Below are 27,360 nucleotides of genomic sequence, written 5' to 3'. Positions count from 1 at the left end.
AACAGGAAGTTTTATCTCCCTCCTTCCTCCTGAAGTCCCCTGGCCCCCGCCCCAATCCACTGGTGATCCAGCCACTTTTTTCTCTTTCAGCGTCGAAGAGCTCAAAGCACAGAGCCTTGGCAGTTGTCCCGGTTTTCTTCATCCTGTTCATGACTCCAAAGAAAACACATTTCTGACTCAAAAACAAGCCAGGGGTTTCTGTTGAGACCTCAAATATTTTCCCAGAGTCCGCCATGAAAATAAGGTTATGTTGTAATTTTTAAGTGATTTGTTCGACTTCTTGTGGCAAGACTCTGCTATAGTTTTGCTCGTCGTGCAAATAGCCTCGAGTCTGCTTCTAAACAAAATGTTTTCCAAAAACAAACGCAGGCTTCCCTCTGCTGACCCAGATCTCAAGGAGAATCAGCATTTGTCATCATAATGCTCCACACAAATACTTACAAACACAATTGTTTTGCAACTTGCATGCTGTTGGCAATCGACACTCATACCAGTATTGTTACTTGGACTCAGCATTAATATTTTCTTCAGAATATTTTACTTTGGTAGTATAAATGTTCCCTGTATTGCTGAAGACACACGAGACAAGCGTGGTCATCAGTGTATTGTACTGAAACTTGGCTTCATTTCGAAAACGGTAGGAAATTCACGACAGAAGTTTTGGGAAGAAGAAATCTTTTAGTGATCTAATCCCATAATATTTGTGCTTTCTTACAAATAGTAGTAATTAGGCTGCACTTGTGACAACACTAAAAATCTACCCCATTCAATGAGTAAGACTCCATTTTAAAATAAGTGTATTATGAAACGTGAACAAGTAATATTGGAGACTAAAAATGCATAACTGGTGAACATTCATGTGCTTCTCTTCACTGCCCGGTGGGAATAATTCTGCCAGTGCCAGCTCGCTTCGTGAGCATTTGTGATGCAGCGGAAGTAGAGACGAGACTGCAGTGTCTGCTTTGAATTGGAATAGGCTAGATTTTACTTCTGGAATAGCAAATGCTAAAGGTATAAGGAAAGGCAAGAGTCAAGGAAGTCTTGGGAAGGTTTTTTAAATTTTTATTAAATTATTTTTTTTAATTCTTATTTATTTTTGATAGAGAGTGAGGGAGCGAGCGCATGCGTGTGCAGGGGGAGGGGCAGAGAGAGGGAGACACAGAATCTGAAGCAGGTTCCTGGCTGTGAGCTGTCAGCACAGAGTCCGACACAGGGTTCGAACCCACGAACTGTGAGATCATGACCTGAGTCAAAGTTGGACGATTCACCGACAGAGCCACCCAGGCGCCCAGGAAGCCTTGGGAACGTTTTATTGGGGGTTTGGACAGAGTAGGAGGTTAAAATGATAAAACCCTCAGGGCTTTGCTCCAGGTCAGGCTGTGTGTGGTTCCAAAGACAGGGTGGGGACTGGACTTTGAGAAGTTCTGTTGTGGCTGTGTATAGCAACCCCCTTGACAGATGCTAGCAAGGAATTTTTAAGTGCCGGGTTTTATTTAACTTTTGAATAGATGATACCATCACAACATTCAAAAATTAAATGTAGTATGAACTGCATCAGGGAAAAAAGTCTCCCTAACACTCCAGGCCCTCAACCACCCAGTTCTCATCCCTGGAGGCCACCACTATTTCCAGCTGCTTGCCTGTCTTCCAGAGGTATTTTACACACATACAAGCAGATAGGCATTCATATTATATAATGCACCCCCCCCCCACTTTTTATACAAGTGGTAGAACACTGCACACATTGTTCTGAGTGCTGCTTTACTGTCTTTCTTCACAATATTTGGGATATTGTTTCATTTTATTAAAGAGATTCCTCTTTTTTTTTTTTTTTAGCTGCAAAGTATTCCACTATAGCAATGCACAAATATTGTTTAGCCAGGTCACACTTTTGGAAGCCTCCCATCCCACGTTATATATCACAGCAAGGCAATGCTGTTCAATGCAATGCAATGAACTGCTCTGTTCTTAATTTACTTTGTGCCATGCACCCCTTTGGTCGTCTGGTAAAGCCGATGCATTTCTTCTCACCATAATGTATAAAACAAAATCCTTGAGATTAAAAGGAAATCAACTACACTGAAATACAGTTATCAAAATATTTTTTTATTTAAAAATATGTGCACTTATTTATTCATGAGTTAAGACGCAAGATCTAGTGGTGGGCCTAATAACTACTCTAATATCAAAGTATGGACGAAATAAATGATATTGCAGAATGGCTGCAACAACTGAAGTATGCATGGAAGATCTGATTTTTACTGGTAACAAAGGCTCAGGTTGACACTATTGTGGCTTCCTGCCTACTTTCATAATGAAAGGAAATGATAAATTTCGGTTAGAGCGTAATGAAAACCAAAACACAATTTCTCCCCCTTCCAATCTGATAAATCCCCTAGATTTTTCTGTGCAGCCCTTATCAAGAAGCCCTAGTGTATACATGCATCATTTTCTAAATAGTCAAGCATCTTTGTATATATTTGTAAGTTGCCGGAAGTGTTTTAAATGAGCAGATATGAACACATTTGTCATTGAATGCCTGCTGTCAAACTGCCGGAAATACAGGCATTCCACCAGCATTAAAGGAAGGTGTGTGAGCAAGCATTTTCATCTTTGCCAATCTGAGAGATGAAAAACAGTATCCTGGTGTAGTTTTATTTTGGGTTTGTCTTATTAAAAGCAAACCTGAGCATCTTATCGTATATTTAAGAGCCATTTCCTATCTGTTCACGTCTTTTGCTTACGGTTTTATCGGTTCCTTTGCAGGTTTGTTGCTGCATCTATCACCACGACGAGGATGTAAACAGCGCCCCCTGGAGTTAAGCACGGAGACCCTACTTTACTGGTCAAGGTGAAGATTTACATTGCTATCCATTGTATTTTTACCTCAGGTTATTGTTTCTTTGAGTCATGGAAAAGGTATGAAAGAATGTTTACTTCGACTTTTTTTTTCAACTCTGTAATTATGTACGCAACAAACAAATGATAAGAATGAATACACGTGGTGAAAATTCAAATAATACAGAGGAGTATGAAAAGAACAGTAAAAGGATCTCTTTTCCCAGTGTCACTCCAACATCGGAATTTTAAGAACAATTACACTGGGGATGTTCCTTGAGCCCAAATTGTGATTTTGAAATACGTTTTCCCACTACAAAGATCCAGGGCTTCTGAGAGAAATAACGGGTTCCAGGTCTAGGGCAGGAAATGTACAAAATGAGCCTGGTGCTTCATGTTATACCAGATAGCAAGAAGTTACCAAAGACTAGTAGGTCATAGCAAAAGGACACAGGACTCAACTTGACCTGAGAGGGAACATCTTGAGCATCAGTACGGATAATAACTGCCATGGCCTGAAGTGCAAACCAGAATACTAAACCGAAATAGTATACAAAATAAAAAATAATTGGTCACACTGGGAGGACGATTGGTCACACAGGGACACAGCAAAGGCCCAGCCAGGAGCATGACTTTGATAGGCAAACTAGCCAATCTAGAGCCTCTTCTCTCAGGTTCATGATTTTGGGAGGCCACATTCTTCTGCCTTGACCATCCCAGGTTGCCAGGCAACCCGGGACCATTCCTACAGCTGAGAGCTCACCGAAATTATTCAAACTAGCCAAATTTTAAATTATTTAACCAGCCCTGCTTTGACTTGCCCTTAAGCTTCAATAAAGGTGGCCTAGGCTCTGCTGACTCCTGCCCCTCTGCCTGGTGTTTTTTCCAGGTGGCCCTGTGCTTCCTGTCTCTAGGGCTGTGAGTATAATCTATTTTGTTTCCCCAAACTTCTTTGTCTCCTCTGGCCATATCCGACTGACCATCGCATAAAAGAACACAGAACACTGGATAAGACATCCCAGAATTATCTTGTGTTTCCCTTGCTTCAGTTCTAGAATCAACCATGTCTTCAAGGAGTCCTGATTCCTTTTATTGGAGAATGGTATTTAGAAACCAATATCTGAGCACTAAGTATATTTTATGTACAGTGTACAATGCTTTTGTCAATATTTGCTCTTATCTGACCAAGCCCACCAGGTTGAAGGCGGTATGATGTCGCGGTTAAGAGAGGGGGCTCTGGATTCAGACTGCCTGAATTCAAATCCTAGCCATCAGGTTCAAGGTTTGAGGACTTGGGAAAGTCATTTAAGCCCTTCAATTTTATCACCCATATGATGATGTATAGTACCTACCTCAAAATGTTGTGAAAATTTAGTGAGCTAGACAACTAAAGTTCTCAGACGTGCATGCAGGAAACACAGGAATTACTCAATTGATATTTGTGGAATGAATGATCCTCATTCACTGATCAGAAATTCTTTCAGAAGAATGAAAATGAGAGGAAAATTCTGATTCATATCCTTTCCAGAAAATGAATAAAAAATGAATTTGTCAGAGATCCTTAAAAATGTTTTCCTTCAAAATTCCTCACAATAATTGTATTTTATTTTTTGAGAGAGAGAGAGCGCATGCGTGCGCACATGAGTGGAGGAGGCGCAGAAGGAGAGGGACAAGGAATTTTAAGCAGGCTCCATGAGCTAGATCTCACCACTGGGAGATCACGACCCCAGCCGAAGTCAAGAGTCAGATGCTTAACTGACTGATCCACCCAGGCGCCTCTCCCACCTCCAACAATAATGTTGTTTTTTTTTTTTTATGTTTTATTTAGTTTTGAGAGAGAGAGAGAGACAGACAGACAGACAGACAGACAGAGCACGTACAGGGAGAGGGCAGAGAGAGAGGGAGACACAGAATCTGAAGCAGGGCTCAAACTCAGGAACCATGATATCATGACCTGAGCCGAAGTTGGATGCTTAGCCTACTGAGCCACCCAGGTGCCCAATAATAAGTTTTAAATTATCTTTCATATATTGTGAGCAGTGAAAGGACATGCCTTTGTAATGTCACATACATGATTTTAGGGAAAAAATGCTTTCCACTTGTCTATGTTCATGTTCTTTTTTCTAATTATAAAAAAAAGTCGAAAGAAACACACAAGCCTGATGCCAACGTAGATGTGGTGCTGTATCTGGGCTTCTGATTCCTAAAAGTATCAAGTCATGGCAGAACACACCGGGAACCCCGGAAAGGCGGTCAGGAAGGTGGGGGAGGAGGGCGGTCTAGAAGGAGCAGGCCCTACAGTCATTCTCCCCAGTGTTGTCTTGAGGGGGCGTGAGAGCCGCCAGAACCTGCATGTGCAAAAAGAGATGCAAGGCAAAGCAGGGATTCCACATTCCCAGCTTGCTTTTAATAGCATTCCCTGCACAACTGGCATTTCTATCCCAGATTCCTGATTCAATGACTCATAGGGAGAGCCACTCTAAAGGATCTCACCAGAGAAGCTTATTTGGTTCCTACTGGGCAGGAATTAATGCATTACAGGTATTCTAGATAATTTTTAGGCTTCAAGTTGGTGTTTCAGTCCCTTTGCAATTCTTGCTCAAGTCTTTTCCTCATCTTGTAAATCTGAAAAAGGAACTTCCAAACCACTTTTTTGAAAACCCATGACTCTGCAGAATCTTTTAGTCATTTGAAATGGGGCAGACTAATTATTTAACATAAAAATGGAATGGATTTCACATCAGCATTCCCATAGTAGGCTACTACTGTGTTTTTGTAACCTAACACAATGAAAGGCGTTGTCACTGGATGATTCAGCTAGTTAGAATCTCAGCTCCCTTTCTGGGGAGGAAATTTGAGGCATGGCGTTTATATTAGGTGCTAGGGTAGTGCTTACCCGGACAGTAATGCTTCAATTCTCCTCCATCAATGCCAGGCAGAGACTATGAACGAGGAGATAGGAAGTTAGGTCAACCAGCCATCTTGGCCAGAAGCAAGCAAGCATTGTTGCCAACCCAAATCTGTCATGTTTCCTTGGTGTCTGTCTGTCCCTCTCACACACACAACACACGCACACACACACACGGAGTCTCAATTGCTCCATTGCTGTAATGCCCTTCTCAGTAAAATTCCCTAGGGCAAAATCAACAGTTACCTGAGTTCTCAGCTCATTCAGTATCAGTGGGAAGCGTGCCATGTTGGACTTTGACTGACAGTCACAAAAAACCAGTTTGACTGAGAGTGGCAAGGCCACGAGGTCTGAGTGGAGTATTAACTCACCAACTTGGAATGGTTCCTTGGAGAACGCTCACATTGCCTCTTATTTATGCTTCAGCCTGAGTCTCCAAGAGTGTCGAAGTCATAGAAACGACTAAACAAATGTACAGCAGGAAGATTTGTTATTCAGAACTCAACCACACACACACACATAAAAGCTCCTCTGTCACCAGGGATCCCTGGAAAGTGGTATCTAAAAATCTGCTCTGAGTCGACTGCCTTCACTTCTCATCTTTGTGTGATCTTTGACTCCCAACTGATAGAAGCCCCATGGAACCAAATTTTAATTGGCATGAGAGCAAGAGGGGGAGAGTTTCACCCCCACTTTTCTGAAAAAAGGCAAGCATATTTTTTATCTAAGGTCCAAGGCCAGGTGGGGAAATCCTTTTCCACATTAGACTGGAGTAAAGAAAATGAAAATAAGCTTTATTGTTTCTTTTCTGTACTAAGTGTAGGAAAAAAATTACTTGTTTTTTGTTTTTACTTTTAATTGTGCTCATATCTTAATTGTTGACAGTTCTATTTTGCTACAGTAAAACCAAGTTTATTGAATACCACCATAGCCTTAGTACTGTGCCCACCAGAGTTCTGGTAATTTCACTCACATTGGTGTAAAGTCTTCCTATTTGAAAAACATCAGATTGATTTTTAGAAAAAATTAAAAAAATCAAAAAAAATTTTTTTAAATCTTTATTTTTGAGAGAGAGAGAGAGAGAGAGAGAGAGACAGAATGCAGGCAGGAGAGGAAGAGAGAGAGGAGGAGACACAGATTCCAAAGCAGGCTCCAGGCTCTGAGCTGTCAGCACAGAACCCAATGCGGGGCTCAAACTCATTCAGTGAGATCATGACCTGAGCCAAAGTTGGAGGCTTAACTGACTGAGCCACCCAGGTGCCCCCAGATTGATTTTAAAATCATTTATCTAATTAAAGTAGAGCCCAAATGATTAGTGTCTTGGAATTGTGTGATTCAGAAATATCAATAAAAAATCCTGTAAGTCATTTTTCATGGGTGACAGTATTGGGAAGTAGTATAAATAAGCCAGATGTGTGAAGGAAGAATATGAGTGTCTGAGTCAGAGAGATCTGAGTAGGAATCCAGAGCATGTCACCCGCCAGCCTTGTGACTTTAGCCTACGTACTTAACCCATCTGAGTCTCCCTTTCTTAACCTGGAAACGGCTCCACACAGGAGAGCTGTAAAGTTCAGTTACAACATGGGAGAAACTGACACGTCTCTATTCTGCATACTATTTAATTGTCCTCTCTTCCTTCCCCTAAATGTACAGAAGCTGGATAACAGTTTTTTTTGTTTGTTTGTTTGTTTTTGTTTTTGCCATTCTCCCCAAAGGCAGCTGGGATCTGGGGAAGCAAAAGAATCACAGAGAACCACCTGGTTGACCAGGTTCAAAATACACAAGCAGAGGAATGAGTTTCCATGTTTAGGGTTTGTTTTTGTTTTGATTTAATCTGTGGCTTTGCTTCTGAACTGAAATTAATCTCTCTAGACCTCAGTGGTTTCATTTATAAAATTAGGAAGTCAGACCATCTACCTCAGTGGATTTCAACTTTGGCTGTGCAAATAGAATCACGTAGAGAGTTTTCTTCAAATGAGATTCCTGTCCCCACCCTTAGAGATTCCCTGTTTCCTTAGGGCTGAATCAGCGTGTGTGGTTTTAGAAACTCACAGGCCACTCTCCATTGAGACTCAGGTGATCTTTGAGGCCTTCCACCATTTCACGTGTCTGACTCTATTATAAAACCCAAGGAAAAGATACTCAAACTAGAAAGCAGGTATTCATGTGCTGATTGTCACAGGCATGTTCTGGAAGTCCTCAGCTCCCCTATCCCTCAAGGGAGCAAGCCAGCCCTTTGGAGCAGCCAGACCCACATCTTGAGCTTCAGACCATGGGGCAGGCATCCCAGGAGCTACCTTGTCTGAACATGACAATGAGACCTAGGAGATTCCCTGGCTTGATGAGGGGGTAAATGGCCACTGTGAGATGCTGAACTACAACTACCAGATGGGGATGGGAGCATGGAAGAGAAAGGGCAATGCAGGTGAAGGTGAACTCTGGTTTAACCTTGGGCCAAGAAACATATTTATTTTATTTTATTATTTTTTTTGAGAGAGTGAGAGTGTGTGTGCATGCCTACATGTGCAAGTGGGGAGGGGCAGAGAGAGAGAGGGAGAGAAAGAATCCCAAGTAGGCCCTGCTGTGTCAGTGCAGAGCCCCATGTGGGGCTCGAACCCATGAACTGTGAGATCATGATCTGAGTGGAAACCAAAGAGTTGGACGCTTAATGGATTGAGCCACCCAGGCGTCCCAAGAAGCTTATTTTTAACCCAAGAATAAAATTAGCCACAGTCTAAAGTGAGGAGAGAGCCAGGAGATTGTAGCTAAGATGACTTAACACTGCTCCTTCTCTCCACCTTTCTTTTCCTGCAGTTGTATGTCCTGATTATAGTTTCAAATAAAGCACAGCTCCCAGCCTCTCTGCCTGGTCCTATGCTCATGTTTCCTTTAGAATGCCTGTTCCTCCATCTACACGGGTGCAGAGATGGCTCCCAGCAGCCATGTTTATTCAGTCCCCACGTGTGTGAGCGTATCCTTGTCCAGTGTAACTCCCTTCCTTCAGAATCTGAGGTTGATGAGTCTCTTGAACAGAGAAAAATGTAAACTTGGTAACTGTCAGTAGCCATATTCTTTTGTGTGGACTGTGAAAGAGACAAATGAGTCTGCATTAAGAAGAATGAAGTTACAGACAGAAGAGTCAAAAAGAGGCCAAGATGGAAGGTAAAGACATTCTGGATTTCCTATGGAGTTTGGTTCCCCCTGTCCATCTGCATTCTTACTTTTTAGTTCATAATTAATGTCCCTTTGGTTAGGGCAGCTAGAACTGGCTTCTGCTACTTATATAGTTGACCCTTGAACAGCCATGGGTTTTAACTCCATGGATTCACTTATACTTGAATTTTCTTTTGATAAATATAGTACAATATTGTAAATGTATTTTCTCTTCCTTACGATTTTCTTAATAACATTTTCTTCCTCCAAGCTTACTTTACTATAGGAATACAGCATATAATACATATAACACAAAATATGTATTAATTGACTATTTATGTTATCAGTAAGCTAGTGCTCAACAGCGGCTATTAGTATTTTAGAAAGTCAAAAGTTATATGTGAATTTTCAATTGTATGGGGTGTCAGCACCCCAAGCCCTGTGTTGTCCAAGAGCCAGCTATAATAATAAAAAAAAAAGCTCTAACAGGTACGGTTACTATGTGTGGATCATTATATTTTTCATGTCCAGATGAGTGAGAAACTAGCGTTTTCCCAATAAGGAAGGGCAAAGCACATTTGGAAAAAAGCAACCAGGAGGCAGGAGGTCTGGGTTTAAATCTTCCTCTTAGAATCCCACAACCATATAGAATCATAGACTATTGACATTAGTTCTTAAAGGAAACTGATTTCCACTGCCCACTAGCTGGATGATGCTGGGAAGAGTTTTTAACGCTTGTGAACTTAACTATAAAGTGGCCATAAAGATTCTGTAAAGGGGTGAGAGCTGAACCATTCACTCTACTGAGGCTTCTTCCAACATTTAAACCCACGATATTATCAAAAGGAGTTTCCCCTGGAATTATTCTTGAAGCCACATTCTGCACATCAAATGGTTAGGAGAGCTAACCATAAGGAGCCATACCAGCTGCTCTTATAAATGACAGGTAAAGCTGAACATTTAAAAATGTAAGTGTAATAAGTGCCTGTTGTGCCCAGCTTTCCATAAGACATTTTGGCTTTGCTTAAAAGCAAATAAGCTTAGAACTGAACATATTCAGCTCCCCTATTTATTTGAACAAAATGTAGCAAGCACTTATTGAGAGCTAGGGAAATGCCTGCGACTGTGCCTGCTGTTGTATCCTCAAAGGAAAGATAACCTGCTCTCTGGGACCTCTGCAGAGCCGGGGAGGCTGATGAGAATGCACACTAGTACATCGTGATCTGATTGGTGCCGAATGGGGGAATGGGGGTGTGTCCAAGGACTATGTGGGAGTGACGAGCAGGTCTAGGAGGTCGGCAGGGGTGTGGTAGAAAGTGTCATGGAAAAAGTGATGAGTTCAGCCAAGGGAACAAAGCTGGGTGGGGTGGGCTACAATGAGAAGGAAGATCAGGGCCTTTCTGGCAGTGGGGCAGCACACCCAAAACACAGGCTTGACAACCACTGTCCAGAGCTCAGAGGCCTGCAGTCCTAGGATGAAGTAAAGAACACTCTTTTCAAAGGTGTTTGTGCATTGGGGCTAATTGCAGAGAGAATGATGGAGTTAGAAGTGACCTTTTCTTTTAACGTTTATTTATTTATTTTGAGAGAGAAAGCATGAGCCGGGGAGGGGCTTAGATAGAGGGAGAGAGAATCCCAAGCAGTCTCTGCGCTGGAAGAGCAGGGCCCGACGTGGGGCTCGAACTCACAAACTGTGAGATAATGACCTGAGCTGAAATCAAGAGTTGGTTGCCTAACCAACTGAGCCACCCAAGCACCCCAAAAGTGAACTTTTAATATAACTGTGGGAGCTCCAGTGTCTAAAAATTAGTCACAAATGATAATAAAGGGATCCAGTACATAATGGAGTAATGGAATCCTAGAGAAGTAGATATATCATAAAGGGAGTAGAGACATCTTGCCTGGGACAGGGGGCTGATGAAAATAGCAATAACAAGTAACATTTATTGAGTTATTACTAAATGCCAGGTGCTTCATGCTTTGCAAACATTGACTCACTTTATACATCACAACTCTGTGATGTAGGTTCTATTATTACCCTGTCTCAGGAGGCCGTCTCCCTCCCTCGTCTATTCCCCTTTCCTGCACTTATCACCACCTAATGAACAAGGTATTATATTTATTTAATATGATTTTGTATGTGTCTCTCATTTTCTGATAGAACAGACTCTCCTTAGGGCAGAGATATTTGTTTCCTGCTGTATACCCAAAACTTAGAAGACACAGTAGGAGCTCAATAAATATTGGTGAACAAACAATGATAGAAACTGAGGTACAGAATGGTTAATGCCATCTCAGTCAGTTAAGCTTCTGACTTTGGCTTAGGTCATGATCTCGTGGTTTGTGAGTTCGAGCCCCACGTTGGGCTCTGTGCTGACAGCTCGGAGCCTGGAGCCTGCTTCAGATTCTCTCTCTCTCTCTCTCTCTCTCTCTCTCTCTCTGTGTGTGTGTGTGCCCCTACCCTGCTCATATTCTGTCTCTGTCTCTCTCTCTCAAAAATAAATAAACATTAAAAAAAAATTTTTTTAAAGACATTGATTCACGTATTTATTCAATTTTTCAGCAAATATTTACTGAGTACCTACCACACACCAGGCATTGTTCCAAGCCCTGGGAAATAATGGCGGGTGAGGCAGAAAGGGTTCTGCACAGACAATAGAAAAGGAAACTAGTGAATACATAGGTTAACTTCAGGGATGATAAATTCTTGGATGATAACAGAGCAGCACGATGTGATGAAAAGTAACTGGGGGAGGGTGCATAATGTCATTAGATGGGGTCTTTTGAGAGGGCCTCTTTGAGGGGATGTGTAAGCAGAATCCTTCAGCAGGAAGCTCCAGAAGGCAATGCTTAGAGCAAGGAGGACAGGGAGGCCCGGGAGGGTGGTGGGGAGGGCCCGGGGTGGGATTTGGAAAGTGGGATGAAACCCAGAACATGCCCATGGAGATGGCAGCTCTGTATAGGAAACTGAGAGTTCACAGCCAGGAGAAAAAAGCCAGGGTCATCTGTGGGACAGAGTCTGGCTAGGACCAGAACCAAGTAGTTAAACAATTGTCCACAAAAGCATATCTGATATTAAACGAGGAGCCCAAACCAGAAAAGACCCTGATTTAGGTTCCCAGATGAGGGGCAGAAGCAGAGGGTACCATGCAGAATGACAGGAGTGTGGGCAAGGTGGACAGACTCCATATTACAAGTGAAGCCTGAAAGTGGCCTACATCGAGTGGCACTTTGTCCCCCCACCACTCATGCATATGGTGTATGTCTGTCTAGAGCTGTGGAGCCAGTGGAGGTGACAGTGGCCTCAGGGAACATGTAATACAAACGGTATTTACCCGGCCTGTGGACCAGTGATCCCCGACCTGAGCTAACATAAGACTCATTTGGAGTACTTGTAAAAACTTCAGATGACTGGGCCTCATCCCTAGAAATTCCTATTTATTCTGTTGAGGGTGGACCAGGTATCTGCATCTGTGATGCAAATGGTCTCCAGACAGGATTCATCTGGAGAAATGTGGAAGAGAATCCACTAATGGGCTTCAGGGAGTCCATGAAACCCTGAAAGTGAGTGAAAAATGTGTGTGCTTGCATACATACACATTCTCTGGGCAGGGAGAGAATCCATACCATCACAAGAGTCTCAAAACTTAAGACCCACTGATCCAATCCTGTCCCACACTTTAGAGAGGAGGAACCAGAGTCCCAGGAATGTGATGACTTCCCTGATCCACAAAACTGGACAACAGCAGAGGTAGGCTGTCACTCCAGACTTTTTGCATGACCCTCACTCTCTTCTCCACACTCTGTTGATCGTAGGGGTGGGGGAGAAGGGGAAAGGTGATTAAGCACTCAGGAGCAAAGTCGTCAAACGATTGCTCACCCTCATTTTGGCCCCAGGTGGGGTGGATCAGCAGAGAGGAGGTTTGCAATGATGATGCCTTAACAAAGGGCCCAGGCGTTCATCTGTATGCCACCCCAGGCCTTGCTATCTGTGGAATCTCCTCTCCATTAGGACCTAAAGCCAGGGACAGAGGGTGCATGTGCCCGGTTGTTGGATGCATGGTGGAAACAGAGCAATGTTCTTGTGAAGATCTGCCCACCTATGCCCGAGCAGCTGGGCAGTTCCAGGCTTCCCCACCTAAAGTCAGTTTTCCATCCCTCTACTTCCTCAGGCCAGTCTGGATCATGGCCCCACCTTTGTGAGTATGTTCCTCTCAGTCCAGATTCTATGTGACTAACCCCAGCTCGCCTCCTCAAATTTGGTATGCATCCTGCCCTCCAGTGTTGGCCTAAATCCTTCAGACTCCGGTCTCAGCCTGAGCTGCTGGATTCGACAGCCTTGCTCACCTTCCTCTTCTGAACCAACAGTACCCCATCTTGGACTTCTGTGTCTTTTCTGCACTCACTATTCTGTCCTGGGCACACGTCCCCTCCAGTCCTGGCCCCACCTGGCCATCCCGTCCTTCCCCAGCCTACCTGGCTTGCACAAGCTGCTCTTCAAGGGCTAAACTTACTCACAGTCCGACCCCTCCTTCTGTAAGATAGAAGTAATACCCTTTCCCTGCCTTCACATGTAAGCCTGCAACAGCTGGTTCAGGAGCTGGCTGGGTAGACCACAGGTAGACCCGGGCCCTGATCAACAACCCTGGCTCTCCCGCTCATTCTGCATTCTCTCCGTCCTGTTTCCCTGCTCTGCTTGCCAAGTCCCTTTCTCTTCTGTCTCTTTCTTCTTCTTCCTTCTCTTTTTCTTTCTATCCTTCTCCCATGCTTTAGGCCTCCCTTGGCCTTTCCTGGCATTGCTTTGCCTGAGAGTAATACTCAGGAATAGACAGGTGCTGGAGCCCTTTGTGTTGACTAACGCCACCTTTGTTTTGGTACCAGATTTGTTTTGGAGGCAGATATCCAGGAAAGCTGGACAGTCGGATCGGTCCTACAGAGCAGGCAGTAGGCAGAAGAAAGAAGCCTGGTTGGTAATTTTCCCAACAGCCACCTCAGATCTGTGGGTGATGGCTTTTAGACACCTTACCTTTAACAGACAAGGAGACAACCTCAGAGCTCAGGAGACTTGCCCCAGGTCTGGAATTAAGTCAGTGCAGCAGGGGAAGTGAACACACAGCCCTCAGACTGGAAGCTGTCCAAACAGCTGCATGGAGCAGGATCACAGCTCACTGCCTTTCACAGCCTCAACCGGCACGGTCACACTACGGACACTTGACAGTTACTGGAAAGTTGTATTACGCGTTCCTGTCAATTCTTCATCCTGTGAAGGAGTAGCACTGTGAATTTCTCGGTGAAGATTAATCATTTTCTTTCTTGCTTAAGACTGAGGCTGTTTCCCACATCCCTACCCTGGTTTCGCTTGTCTCAAGGATTTCATTGCAAGGGCGGGACATTCCCCCTACCTCCCCCCACCCCAACCAGAGCCTGCAATCAGGACCAATGAAAGCCAAGTACCTCACCGCCTCCCCCTCCCCCAACCCGGTGACTAAGAACTGAGTATTTAAGAGGTTTCAGGAATGGGCTGAGAACTGCTTTTGCTTTCTCCACAGACAGGCATACTCTCTTCTGACTTGGCCATCACTGAGCTGCAGAGTGAAGAGGGAAATCCTCGCAGCCTCTGCCACCACCATGTGTTATGGAAAATGTGCACGGTGCATCGGACATTCTCTGGTGTGGCTGGCCATCCTCTGCATTGTAGCTAATATTTTGCTTTACTTTCCAAATGGGGAAACAAAATATGCCTCCGAAAACCATCTCAGCCGCTTCGTGTGGTTCTTTTCTGGCATCGTAGGAGGGGGCTTGTTGGTAAGTTGTTCAGAATTATTACAAGCTTAAAAAAGTCTCTTCTGTTAAAGAGGTGTTTTCGTGGAAAGTTTTCTACAATGCCTATTTCCAAAGCCAGTTATTTTTGTTCATCTTCTTTTGAAAGCAGATTGCACAAAAGTTGAGCTACGTCTAGTGTATTAATTTTATCAGACGTTTTACAAAGTCCTCTTTCAACCAACAGCGAACTTCCTTTTTGCTAAGCTCTCTCACTTTACAGCTAGAAAACAGATATTAGCTTTTCAGTCAGATCTGAGAGTGTCTAGAGTTTCCAGAACTGAAGTGGTTAGGCATTTAACATTTGCCCTAGGGAGCTGGGAGGGCGTCACTGGTTCTCTGTCTAAATCAACAGTTTCGGATTCAAATTATCTGCTGTTTATTCTCAGACATCTGTGACAGGAAAAATTATCAATTATGAGTGTATTGCTACTTAAAAAGAAGGATAAATTTTCTCCTTTATGTAATCCTGGGTGTGGTGTCTAGGAAAAATCCTCCCGTTAGCAGCAGATCAGGATCTGAAGCTAACAGCGGAATGTGTTGTTTTTTCCAAGGTTTGTTTTTAATTGAAGTGAGAGGAATTTGCCTGCCAACCTGGGAGCTGGAAGTATTAGCTTCAACCACAGCACGGAAAGAATGTGGACAAACTCGAGCTTGCCACTTTAAATGCTGGGATTGAGAAGTTTAAAAAGACATTTTGTGGAATTGCTCATACCACACAGAATATTTTTCTTAGTCAAGAAAAGACCTGAAAACATTTAAATTTAATGCACTAATTATGGTATGGCAAATCGGCTTTGAATTTAAGTATCGCTGCCATGTTAACAACAGTTTGTCCTTAATATAACGTCACCCTTGTTTAGGCTTCTTTTGATCAAACTCAGAGTATTTCATACTTACTTTATTTAAGGAGCTTTATTGTGAAGCAACAACCATACAATCGCGTCATCAAAGAAACGGTTTTTATATATTATATGCTGCTTTCATCTCTCCCACTTACAAAAACGTTTCAATTATTATATTAAAGACTTGTATCATCTATGTGTACAAGGGGGGAAAAAACGAATTAAAGGCAGGGTGTAACAGAAACAGAGTTTGCCTCTGGGACTACATTAGGGAACTCTTGTGGAAGAAACATATTTATGGGTTATTATTCTATCCCTCCCATACGACACCCTCACCCTAAAGAATGCTTTGACACATTACATGAAAACAAGCAGATATTTCATTTAGAGGTATTGTTTTTTTCCCCCTCATAGTTTTACATTCTTTGTGATACTGGGCCAACCTAACCCAAAACCATTCCACATTGTCAGAAAGCAAGGTATTTTACCAAAAGATGCTTAGCCTGACCCTTATGACAGGCTTTAATGTGGGGAAAGATGGTGATTTTAATTTGATTGTCTTCTAACCAGATGTTCCTGCCGGCATTCGTATTCATTGGGTTGGAGCAGGACGACTGTTGTGGCTGCTGTGGCCACGAAAACTGTGGCAAGAGATGCGCGGTAGGTGCTCCAGCTCGGGTGGTGAAAGGGGTCCCTGGGAGGCAGGTGCGACGCTCCGGCTCACTTCTGCCGTCTCTCCTTTCCCTAGATGCTTTCTTCCGTCCTGGCGGCCCTCATTGGGATTGCAGGATCTGGCTACTGCGTCATCGTGGCAGCCCTGGGCTTAGCCGAAGGGCCAGTATGTCGTGATTCTCTTGGCCAGTGGAACTACACCTTTGCCAACACCGACGGACAGTAAGTCATTGTTCCCTGTCCGACCACACATTCTTGTCCACCGCATGGTATAGGGGCAATCCCATCGAGTTAGAAAGGCATCAATTATCCATGTATCCGTGCACTCAGCCAGGCGGTGACTCAGGCACCAGGCAGTGGTGTCAGAGGGTGGATGCCCAGTCTCTGACCTGGAGAAGCTCTAAGTGCTTTTAAATGGATTCGCTGATTCAGCCCTCATGATACTCTAGGAGTTGACTTCCACTCTTGCTCCTGTTTTACAGATGAGGAAAAAGAGGCACAGAGAGCTGAAGTAATTTATCCAAAGGCACATTCCTAGGACATGACAGCCAGGCAGCCTGGCTGTAGGGTTCGTGCTTATGTAGTGTGTGCACTATACCAAAACAGTTGGCTGGTTTTACTATTTTATAAGAAAATATTGTGGAATCCTTATGGATGGAAAGCATCTGAATTTAACCAACTCCCCGATTGATCATACTATCCTCATACACACACTCACAATATAACATAATCGCTATGTACAACAAACCCTTCAGGCGGGGCACCTGGGTGGCTCAGTGCATTAATTGTCCACCTACAACTCAGGTCATGATCTCACTGTTGGTGAGTTCGAGTCCCGCCTCAGGCTCTGTGCTGACAGCTGGGGGCCTGGAGCCTGCTTCAGATTCTTTGTCTCCCTTTCTCTCTGCCCCTCCCCTGCTTGGACTCTGTTTCTCTTTCTCTCTCTCTCTCAAAAATAAATAAACATTAAAACAATTTTTTTAAATAACAAAAATTAAAAGAAAAGTAAAGCGATCAGGCTACACAAGACAGTCTTATACATGATCTTAGCGTCAGGATAATTTAAGCTCCATTGTTTTATGTCGGTACTTATTTCTTATCTATTACTGAGAAAAGAACAGAAATAGCTCATAGAAACTGATGTACATGACAGCAAATGAATGACATCCTTCGTTGAATTTTGAAAGGCTTCGTTATGAGATTCATGAGTGGAAATAATATGAATAATGAATTTCAATTGCCCTTACCCTATCGAGACTGTCCCCCATGAATTGTATAGCATACAGTGAGTTTGTAAAATCGTGAACATGGAATTATGTGGACCTGGATTTTATCCCAGCTCTGCATTTCTCCCTCAGCAACCAGGAAACAATGAACTGAGCTCTGTGTTTCTCAGTTACTTTGTAAAATAAAACCAATGGCAGTTGTCATAGGATAAATGAGATAATAAATGTAAAGTATTTATCACACAAGCTGACACACTCTGAGGCTGACCTCTGTTGGCTGTTAATATTATCTGCTAACTGACAATGAATACAACCCAATAGTAGCCTCTGAACAAATGTTAGCTTTACGGGGGTTTGAAATTTGGGTGGCCAATATAGTTATGGATCGTGATTCAACTTTGTTCAGAACATACTGAATGTGTGAGTGGAAATTGGCTATATATGCACAGACATTCAAGCTACTGCACAAACCCACCTCCAAAAAAGATCATGATTGGTGAAGCTGGAATGCAAGGAGAAGTGAGAATATCACTCAGCATTTTACAGCTGTTTGATTGTATGCCCCTCCCGCCAGCCACCCCAGCTTCTGTAAGAAGCCTTCTGCTTCTATATCATTCCTCACTTCAACCTGTCCAGGGATTTCAATATGAGGAATAACTAAAGGTCACAAGCCAGTGATTAAATTGCTCAATAGCCAGATGGGGACAAAGGAATTTTTTACATTGTGTCCTAAAATTACAACTTCCCCCCACCTCCTGATATGCAGAAAGATGGGGTCATAAGGACAGAATTCTTTTTTTTTTAATCAACACATTGAATTTCTGATTGGCTCAATGAACCATTCAAAGTTAGGTCTCTAATTCTAAGCCCCTTTGTTCTGCTGTGGTAGGAAGAAGTGATAAGAAAAGATTTATACCAGACCTCTTTGTGGGATTAAGTCAGTTGTAGGTTTTCCCACGATTGAATCCTATTTCATTAAGAATCCAAATGCTTTATGATGTAGCAAAGGCTGAAATTCTAAAAGAGCAATCGGAGATAGAATTTTTCAGACTGTAAGAATATCCAGGTACTTAGAAAGTCTCCTAAGTTGTATATATACGTGTATATGACTTCTCTGTGTGTGTGTGTGTGTGTGTGTGTGTGTGTGTGTGTGTATAGTCAAATGTGACTTCAGTGTGGTTTGCTAACATTTCACAAAGTGACCTCAGATTATTTATCATTCAATTACTTTTAAAATGTGTTCAGTACCGACTATGTACTAGATACTGATCTAGGGTCTATTTATACAATGATGAAAGGTCTGGTTCCGGACTTCATGGAGCTCAGACTTGTGGAATGGTTACATAAGCAGGTACTCTCCTGGCCTAGGGGAGATGCCCTTCCTCACACTTGGTCTTCCTGATCAGTGTACTGGTTACATTGAGATTGCATATTGTCTCCTCCCTTAGATGCTATGCTCTTCCAAGGCAGAACCCATGCCAGGTTCACCATTATATCCCCGGCCCTGGCTTGAGGTCTAACTCACAATGAGTGCTCAATAATCTTTGTTGAATTTTATGTTTATCATTGCAGCAAGATCTGAATTTGTCACTTTGTGAAATGACAGACTAGAAAAATTTGACACAGGTCATTGAATTAGTTTCTTTTTTTCTGAACAAAAAAGCATCACACAGAAAGTAGCTTATGAGACATCCCCTTAGATGTGGTCATATATCAGAAGTTTCTTCTTTTCATCCACAGGTACCTTCTGGATACCTCCACATGGTCCCAGTGCATGGAACCCAAGCATATTGTAGAATGGAACGTCTCTCTGTTTTCCATCCTCTTGGCCCTGGGTGGAATTGAATTCATCTTATGTCTCATTCAAGTAATAAATGGTGTGATGGGAGGCATATGTGGCTATTGCTGCTCTCGCCAACAGGTAAGAGCTGTGAAAATGTCACAGCCCGGCCCTGGGGTATTCAATTACTGTAACACACTGTTATTTTCATCATAAAGAAAAAAAAGGCAAAATCAGATTCTGCTCCAACTACCAACGTTTGTTCCTACATCATCTTTGTGGCAAAGCATTTACAGCATTCAATTTTGCTTTCAGTAATAAGCTTCCTGAATATCATAGTTGCTGGGTTATCTTTTTTTTTTTTTTTTTTTTTTATAGTTGGCTCTGTGTATATAGGAAAATGCTGCCCGTACCCAAAGTTTCCTTTCAAGAGCAAACTCACTGCCCCTTTCACTACCCCTGCTCTGGCCAAAGAGACACAATTTTGCTTGCTCTCATGTTCCCAACTAGTATATGCAAATAGTGGTCAATGTTCATTGCACCAGGCACGGAGCTAAACTCACATTTCAGAAGAGACTATGAGTCAGACATTAAGCAGTATGTCTAAGATCACCTAGGCAGGAAGTAACAGGCTTCAAACCCTAGGTCATTTTATGCGAGCTCCTGCTCTCAACCTGTCCGCAACACTTGCTGTTCTGTTGGATTTTCTACAATGCCTTCTAATAAGGAGTCACAAAAATACCCAAACAGCTAAGCACAGAGAATCACTAATAACCTTTGAATAGCAGCTCATGAAAAAAGCCTTTCATGGTGAAAGAAAACCAGGAAGCACTTGTTTCCTGGGGATATGATTTCAGAGAGAAGTATGCATTTGTTAGTAGCGGGGAAAGTTCTTGTTTCTATATCCTCCTAAAAAAAAAAAACAACCACATAGTAATGAATTGATGGAAGTCCAGCTTTGGTTCAATTTTGGGAGGTTAGTTTTATGTCTTATTCTGTAAAACAGGATTAGGTAAACAGAAACTTATTTAATTTATATTTTCCTAATCATTTACTCCTTTGGTTCAAGGTCTCTTAACTGTCTTTTAAAATAAGACAAAATCTAATTAAAACTGAAAGCATGTGGCTACCATGAAAAACCTTGCTATGAATAAAAGGAAACTTTCTAATTTTTGAGGGGATGTTAAAAGAAAAATCTAGTTTTCCTTATCAGGCAAGTACAGCAAGATTAATAATTTCCTTGGGAGCCTGCCAAATTTCCAAGAAAACAGCGCAGTGGGAAACCTTCAATATGAAGTTGTTTCCAGGCAATATGGTTGGGGAGAGGCAGAGGAGAGTCCTCTCAGACTTACTCTAATGTGACCTATCTTTAGCCTTGGATTTCATACAAGGCAGAGTTTAAATTAGGTGAGGCCCCTTTGGACATCAGCACTTGTGCATTTTGGGGACAGGCATAATATGTCAATGACCAAAATTGCTCTAGTGATTTGCCAGAGTGACCCTCTTCTCTGAGCGGGGGTGGGGAGCAAGTAGTCCCACGGGGTTTCCCGTCTGAGTCACCAAAGAGATGGCTTTTTCACAGACACCACAGTGCAGATCTGCTATTTTTGTTTCTAAGACAAAAGACGCTTTCAGAGGGCAAGGTTTTTAGTGTAGATGAGTCAAGTCTGTAACTTGGTAGCACTTAATTGGGAAGGTTACCCATATTGAGCCCACTCCTGTGTGAAACTCCCATGGCATTATCTCTTAAATCCCTAAGATTAAAAGCCTACCCCAAACGCATTCGAAGCCAAGCAAACACCAGTAAGCTGTGGTTTCCATGGCCCTTTCCTGCAGCTTTTCCTAAGAGAGGACAATGGATCTGGTTTGTTTAGGAAACATTTCAGGAACATTGTCCAAGCTCTCAGTGTTGTTGGCCAAAAGCTCTGGGTAGTGGAGATCAGCCCACTTTACGTTTGCTTAAAACAGGAACTTTTAGGACTAACATGGCATCGTTGTTTGTTTAGCCTGATTGTAACGTAATGCATATTTCATTTTCTTTACAGCGATACGACTGCTAAACGAACCACCCCACAACAGAACCACGATCTTCCTTTATTTCATTGTAATTTATATATTTTACTTGTATTAATTTGTAAAACTTTGTACTAGTGTATCATACTCCGTATATTCTACTTTTATAAATGTGTATAAAAGCTGGCATCTTCATGTGATGTCAGTGTTTGAGCGTAGCAAACTGTTTTTTTAGGAATGAGAAAATCCATGAGGTAATTTACAGACTGAATGACGGTCAGTCCTCAGCGTAGCTGAGACAAACTCTGGCCTGAGTGATGTTTTTTAGAAACATTATAAGGATAAGTATCACACTCCAGTTACTATTATCTATGCCTGGGTTTATTAAAGGAAAGATTTCTAATTGCTTTTTTTAAGATCGTGAAGGAGAAAATCCAAAAACTTGAAAAGATGTGTCTTTTTTCACTGTTTATATGGTGTTTCCCATTCATATGCCTGCAAATCTCTGGCAAGAGGCCTTTTTGAAGTGTTTCATGTTTCATAAGAGACAGACACTTGCCCGGAGAGGGAGGGCTGGTTGAGAGTGCCCTGAGCTAAAGGAAGGCATCAAAATATGCAATGCTGCCGAGAGTACTGGCCTGTCCTGTTTCTCTAACAGGTAGAACACTTTTTGTCCTTCAGAGACAAGCACCAAGGATCATGTATTGACAAAGAAAAAGGCCTGGATAGTTGGATGAGGAAAAGATGGGAAACGGACTAAAGCAGTTTCATCAGCATCATGGGAAAATGGGGCAGGGGGAGGAAGGGCAGAAGGACCATGGGGGAAACACCCCCCAACTTTGATGGTTTAAATAGAACAAAATAAAGTATCCACTACAAGTTTTTTTTTCTTGTTTAGTTTCACTGTCCTTTGTTTAAGGTTCCCCCTTTTGGGGTGCCTGGGTGGCTCGGTCAGTTAAGCGTCCGACTCTTGATTTTGGCTCAGGTTATGATCTCACGGTTGTTGAGTTCGAGCCCTGCATCGGGCTCTGTGCTGATGGTGCGTTTGCTTGAGATTCTCTCTCTCCACCCCCCCCCCCCGCCCCTCCTTTACTCATGTGCATGCTGTGCATGTGTGCTCTCGCCCTTTCTCTCTCAAAATAAATAAATAAGCTTAAAACTTCTCTCCCTATTTTTTTTTTTTTTTTAACAGCCTGAGGGGTGTGCAGCCCTTATTGCTTAGGGCTTTGTGTCTTCTGGGTTTTTTATCCCACTTTCTCTCCCTCATCCTTCCTTCTTCTACGTTTCTCTGTTCTCCGTGCATTGCTGTTGCTGTGCCATTACCTTGAGGTCATTACACCACTTAGGTCCTTTCTACTGGATGCCTGAGGCATCAGGCTCCTGGGGAGGGTAACAGACATTTTCTCCCTTGATATTTTATATCTGTTATACAGAGTTAGGCCCTTTCAAGAGACAGGATTCCCTGATCTATTGGGAATTATCTTCAGAAGTTTTCTGCTTTTCGTGTTTATTGGCCTGGGTAATAGATGAGTTAATAAAGGAGCTTCTCGGGCTGTTGGACAGCAGAGTCCCTCCTGTGTGCTGGGTGCCCTACAGTGGCTTCCCCACGGAACGGTTCTAATCTTTTCTGTGCTTCTGTCTCCCTCTGGCAGTCCTATGAAGACTACAGACTTCTTTGAAGAATGCCATTTAAAAGTGCATAAAATAAAGCATGATCTTTAATCGAATTGTGATATTTCATCAAAATGTTTTTGATAAAATATTGTGATATTTTTATCAAAATGTTTTTGATAAAATATTGTGATATTTTTATCAAAATATTTTTGATAAAATATTGTGATATTTTTATCAAAATATTTTTGAAAATTATAATACAGTTTACCTGACAGCCAGCTCCATCACACCAGCCTCTGTAGACAGGAAGGCAGGCAGTGGTCTAGGGGGTGGGTCTAAGAACAACTGTACTTTTGATACAGAAGGAACATATAATTTATATATTGTTTATAATCATATATGTTTTGTATTGTTAATCAAAGCATGATCAGCATTGCTGATACTACTGTGAATTGTTTCATGTAGTCATAACAAAGGAAATACTATATTTTCCTTACAGGTTAGTAAAAACATTGGCATTTTTTTTTCCTCTCTGGAGTTTAACACCCCTTCTCCCAGGTATCTATCCCTGGGTCTCTTGGGAATTCTTGGGCACCAGATTAAGAGCCCCTGAAAGAGAAAATCCAAACAAGAGGCATAATGATCAGGTATAAGCACCTCTTTTTCTTAAAGTCTGTCCTCAAGGCAACAACAATAATAATGATTAATCATGATAGTAACAATAGCAACCATTTATTGAGTTCCTTCGATGGGTCAGTTACTATACTTAGTTTCTACACATATTATTTCACTGAAATCTCTCAGCATTCCTAGGAAGTGTTGCTTGTCTCCACTGTACAAAGTCAAAGCTCAGAGAAGTTAAGTAATATGCCCAAGGCATATTATGATATGACTTCAGGTCAATCTAACATGAAAACCCATGCTTTGCTGGTTTCTGTCCTTGGCCCCCTCTTCCTCCTCTGCTACCCCTGCCCAGGTGCTGGGGTCTTGTCTCCTCCAACACTGACTCAGCCTCTCCACTCACCCAAGGGGGACTTTGACAGGTCCCTGTGACCCTCAGTCATCCCACCCCAGAGCTGAAGTTTGAGTGACTCAAAGTTTTCCCTAGTTTGTAAATTCTTTAATAGTAGACATTGCCATTTTCCAGAGGAAATAGCAAAATAAATCACCTTATACCCTAGTTTATTTATATTTATAGCTCACATGGTGGGTCTATAATATTCCAAACCCTTCAATTTGACTGGAAATTCCCTCAGAGATTGTACCAAAACAGCTTATTATATCACCTGGCAACATAAAAGCAATACAATTACTGTAGAATCTGAGTCACCTGAATAGCACACATGGCCCAAAGGTTAGATAGTTCCCTCCGAGTATAAATTTACCATAGTTGCCAAATTTATAAATAACTTGCTAGATATAGGGAATCTCTTGAAGTAAAGTCTGAGGAAATTGATGGAGCATTACCTTCACTACAGTTTGTTTCTTGTACACATGTGAGACCCTTTTGACTATGTTTCCTCTGATGCTTACCTACTATGGGAACAGGTATGGGATTTGGTGCAACTTTTCAGAAAAGCAACAATCTGTAAGGTCTGCATATCCTTTTTAACCCAGTGTATGTGTGTATGTGTCTATCTGTCTATTCTATTTACCTATCTATCATCTATCTATATATCTATAACTTCTAGTAATTTATTTTAGGAGAATCATTAAGGATATTTGATTTCAGCCTTGCAGATGCCACCACTCGGAGCCCCCTGAGCCTCCCAGCCACAGTCAACTCCACCGAGTTCTTCAACATTGCTATGGATGGCAAGCTCTTGGGTCAAATCTCCATCGAGCTGTTTGCAGACAAAGTTCCCAAGATAGTAGAAAACTTTCATGCTCTGAGCACTGGGGAGAAAGGATTTGGTTATAAATTTTCCTGCTGTCACAGGATTATTCCAGGATTTATGTGCCAGGTGACTTGACTTCATAATCCATAATGGCAAGTCCATCTGTGGGGAGAAATGTGATGATGAGAATTTCATTCTGGATCACACAGGTCTTGGTATCTTGTCCATGACAAATGCTGGACCCAACAAAAACAGTTCTCAATTTTTCATCTGCACTGCCACACCTGAGTGATTGGGTGGTCGGCATGTGGTTTTTGGCAAAGTGAGAGAGAGCATGAATATTTGGAAGTATAGACTGCTTTGGGTCCAGCAATGGCAACACAGCAAGAAGATCACCAGTGTTGATTGTGGACAAATCTAATAATTTGGCTTGTGTTTTATCTTAACTACCAGCCCATTCCTTCTGTAGCTCAGGAGGGTATCCCTTCACCCCCATCGACTAGAAATATCCTATAATCTTTGTGCTTTCACTGCAGTTCTATGGGTTCCATATTTTCCTTATTCCCCTCCAAGTGTAGCTTGATTGCAAAGTTAAATTTATGATTATGAAATAAAACCTAAACAAATAAACAAAAAGATGTTCAGTTCCAGGGATAATTTTGGGAGTAGTATTTATACCAAGAAAAATAACAAGAGCCTAAATGTCCAACAAGGAACTGGTTTGGTAAAATGTCAGCACAATAAAATTTTATTTATATTTATATTTATATTTATTATATATATGCACTAAAAAGTAATTTTGGTTAGATTCTGGGTGATTTTTGTCTTGATTCATTTTGCCTATCTATACCTACTAAAGTTTTTACAATAAACACATATTACATTTGGAAAGCAAAAATGAGAAAACAAATATTCATTCCTGAAATCATTCAGGGAGTCATCCACAGTCTTTGAAGGAAAATCCCCAAGTATATGAGAAAACCATTGTTCCTTTCGGTGGACAGAGGAGTCATTCTTCAGTGAACTCTGGAGAATAATTGTGCAGGAAATTAGCTGAAGGGCTGGGCCAGGTGAGACAGGCAGTAACCACAGGCTAAAAATATTGTGGGGAGGCTATAATTCCCACTCTGTGTTTGGGAAATGTAAGTACGTGGTGTCTACTTAGTCTAGCTACCAAATAAGATTTTTATAAATATCAGTTACATATCTGTTTTTCCATTCTTAAAAATGAAAGCAATGAAATGCTTTTACTTTGATAATTGGCCTTTTATCAGGGCTTTTTGTAGCATAGCTTGAATTTTCCTCATTTTCCTCTTCTGAGATGAGAGGGATGGTCAACAATGGGGTTATAGGACATGGTCCAGCCTGTTTTGTGGAGATGATTCACAGCACATTATGTAGAGAAATTGTCACTCACCCCAGGCTAGTAAAAATGGTCCTTCCTCCCCTTTTAACACAAAATAATTTTTGTGTTTGTTCATCTTTGTCAATTTAGATACTTTTTAAAAAAGTGGGCCAGGTTGGGATCTCACAGAATACTTAACTCCCTATTGTTTAATCCCTTGGCTAAAGTAGATGTTCTAAAACTACACTCAGTTCTGTCAATAATCTCTGACACCTAGGTTAAGTTTTTAACTTTTTAAACTTTTATTGAAATGTAAATTTTTTACATGTAGTAAAATGCACACAAAAATGTGTAGCTCAGTGAATTTTTTTAAATTTCAATTTATTTTTGAGAGAGACAGAGAGAGCATGAAGGGGGGGAGTGACAGAGAGAGAGGGAGACACAGAATCCAAAGTAGGCTCCAGGCTCTGAGCTGTCAGCACAGAGCCCAACTTGGGGCTTGAACTCATGAACCCCAAGATCATGACTTGAGCTGAAGCCAGATGCTTAGCAGACTGAGCCACCCAGGTGCCCCTACCTCAGTGAATTTTTACATATGTTTATACACATGTAACCACCATCTAGATCAAGATGTAGGACTCCCAGCACTCAGACAACTCTCTTGTGTCCTCTCTGAGACAGTATGTACCTACCATCACCACACACACTCAGAGTAACTACAGTTCCGATTTCTATCACCATAGATTAGTTCTGTCTGTGCTTGAACTTTATAGAAATTGAATAATAAAGCATGCTTTCCTTGTGTCTGGTTTTTCTCACTGAACGTTATGTTGTTGAATGTTGACTCCTGAAATATCAGCAGAACAATCTGTTCATGAGACAACGCTGAATGTATTGCTTACGGCCATCAGGGAGAATACCACCTTGAAAGAACTTTCATTGGAGGGAGAAGGAAAAGGCTGAATTTGAGATTTTGATTCTGGTTCAGGTGAGTCTTTCAGTGTGAAGACTTGAATAGGATTTGTAGGAATTCTATCATTTAGGACTGTGGGAAAAGCATGGCAAGGATTTCGAGGTAAAAGGTTCAAAGACTCCTGAGATATGAACTCTTGATGTTTTCTATTGAAGAGATGATGGGGTCTTTTGGGAAGTTCTATAATGAAAAATAAATTTATTTGCCTGGGCAAGAGTATCCTGGAATAGTAAAGCTATGTTAATGAAGACTATGGAGTAATAAAATCATGGTAATATAGACAGTAAGCTGTGGAGCAGTTTATGGTTTTAGTCCTCAGTGTCCAAGTGGGGGTT

General features: G+C 41.9%; 1 protein-coding gene, 1 long non-coding RNA gene and 1 pseudogene across 5 annotated transcripts; 2 read left to right on the top strand and 1 right to left on the bottom strand.

The window, feature by feature from the left end:
- LOC131511999 (uncharacterized) lies at positions 1 to 18,428 on the bottom strand. 2 transcript variants are annotated; one of them, XR_009261866.1, is made up of 4 exons: positions 18,384 to 18,428; positions 16,626 to 16,707; positions 13,926 to 14,159; positions 1 to 153 (listed from the first exon to the last, which is right to left on the bottom strand). It is a non-coding gene; the product is annotated as an uncharacterized LOC131511999 (long non-coding RNA). The 2 variants fall into 2 exon arrangements; XR_009261865.1 differs by lacking the exons at positions 1 to 153; positions 13,926 to 14,159 and having other exon boundaries at positions 16,134 to 16,707.
- Positions 14,412 to 26,856, top strand: TM4SF1 (transmembrane 4 L six family member 1). Of its 3 annotated transcripts, XM_058730188.1 has the most exons (6): positions 14,413 to 14,704; positions 16,135 to 16,224; positions 16,313 to 16,458; positions 19,203 to 19,383; positions 21,288 to 21,346; positions 24,602 to 26,856. In XM_058730188.1, exons 1-5 carry the CDS (start codon positions 14,528 to 14,530, stop codon positions 21,300 to 21,302), a joined length of 609 nt encoding a protein of 202 aa, XP_058586171.1. In that variant the 5' UTR covers positions 14,413 to 14,527; the 3' UTR covers positions 21,303 to 21,346; positions 24,602 to 26,856. The 3 variants fall into 3 exon arrangements, with proteins under 3 accessions (XP_058586172.1, XP_058586171.1, XP_058586170.1); XM_058730189.1 differs by lacking the exon at positions 24,602 to 26,856 and having other exon boundaries at positions 14,412 to 14,704; positions 19,203 to 19,400; positions 21,288 to 22,134; XM_058730187.1 differs by lacking the exon at positions 24,602 to 26,856 and having other exon boundaries at positions 21,288 to 22,134.
- On the top strand, positions 24,408 to 26,856 carry LOC131513102 (peptidyl-prolyl cis-trans isomerase A-like; annotated as a pseudogene).
- Positions 26,857 to 27,360: the final 504 nt, after the last annotated feature.

The sequence above is a fragment of the Neofelis nebulosa genome, chromosome 5 (assembly GCF_028018385.1).
Source record: "Neofelis nebulosa isolate mNeoNeb1 chromosome 5, mNeoNeb1.pri, whole genome shotgun sequence".
Lineage (NCBI taxonomy): Eukaryota > Metazoa > Chordata > Mammalia > Carnivora > Felidae > Neofelis > Neofelis nebulosa.
The sequence above is the reverse complement of the archived record's forward strand: the minus strand, read 5'-3'. Positions and strand labels throughout refer to the sequence as shown.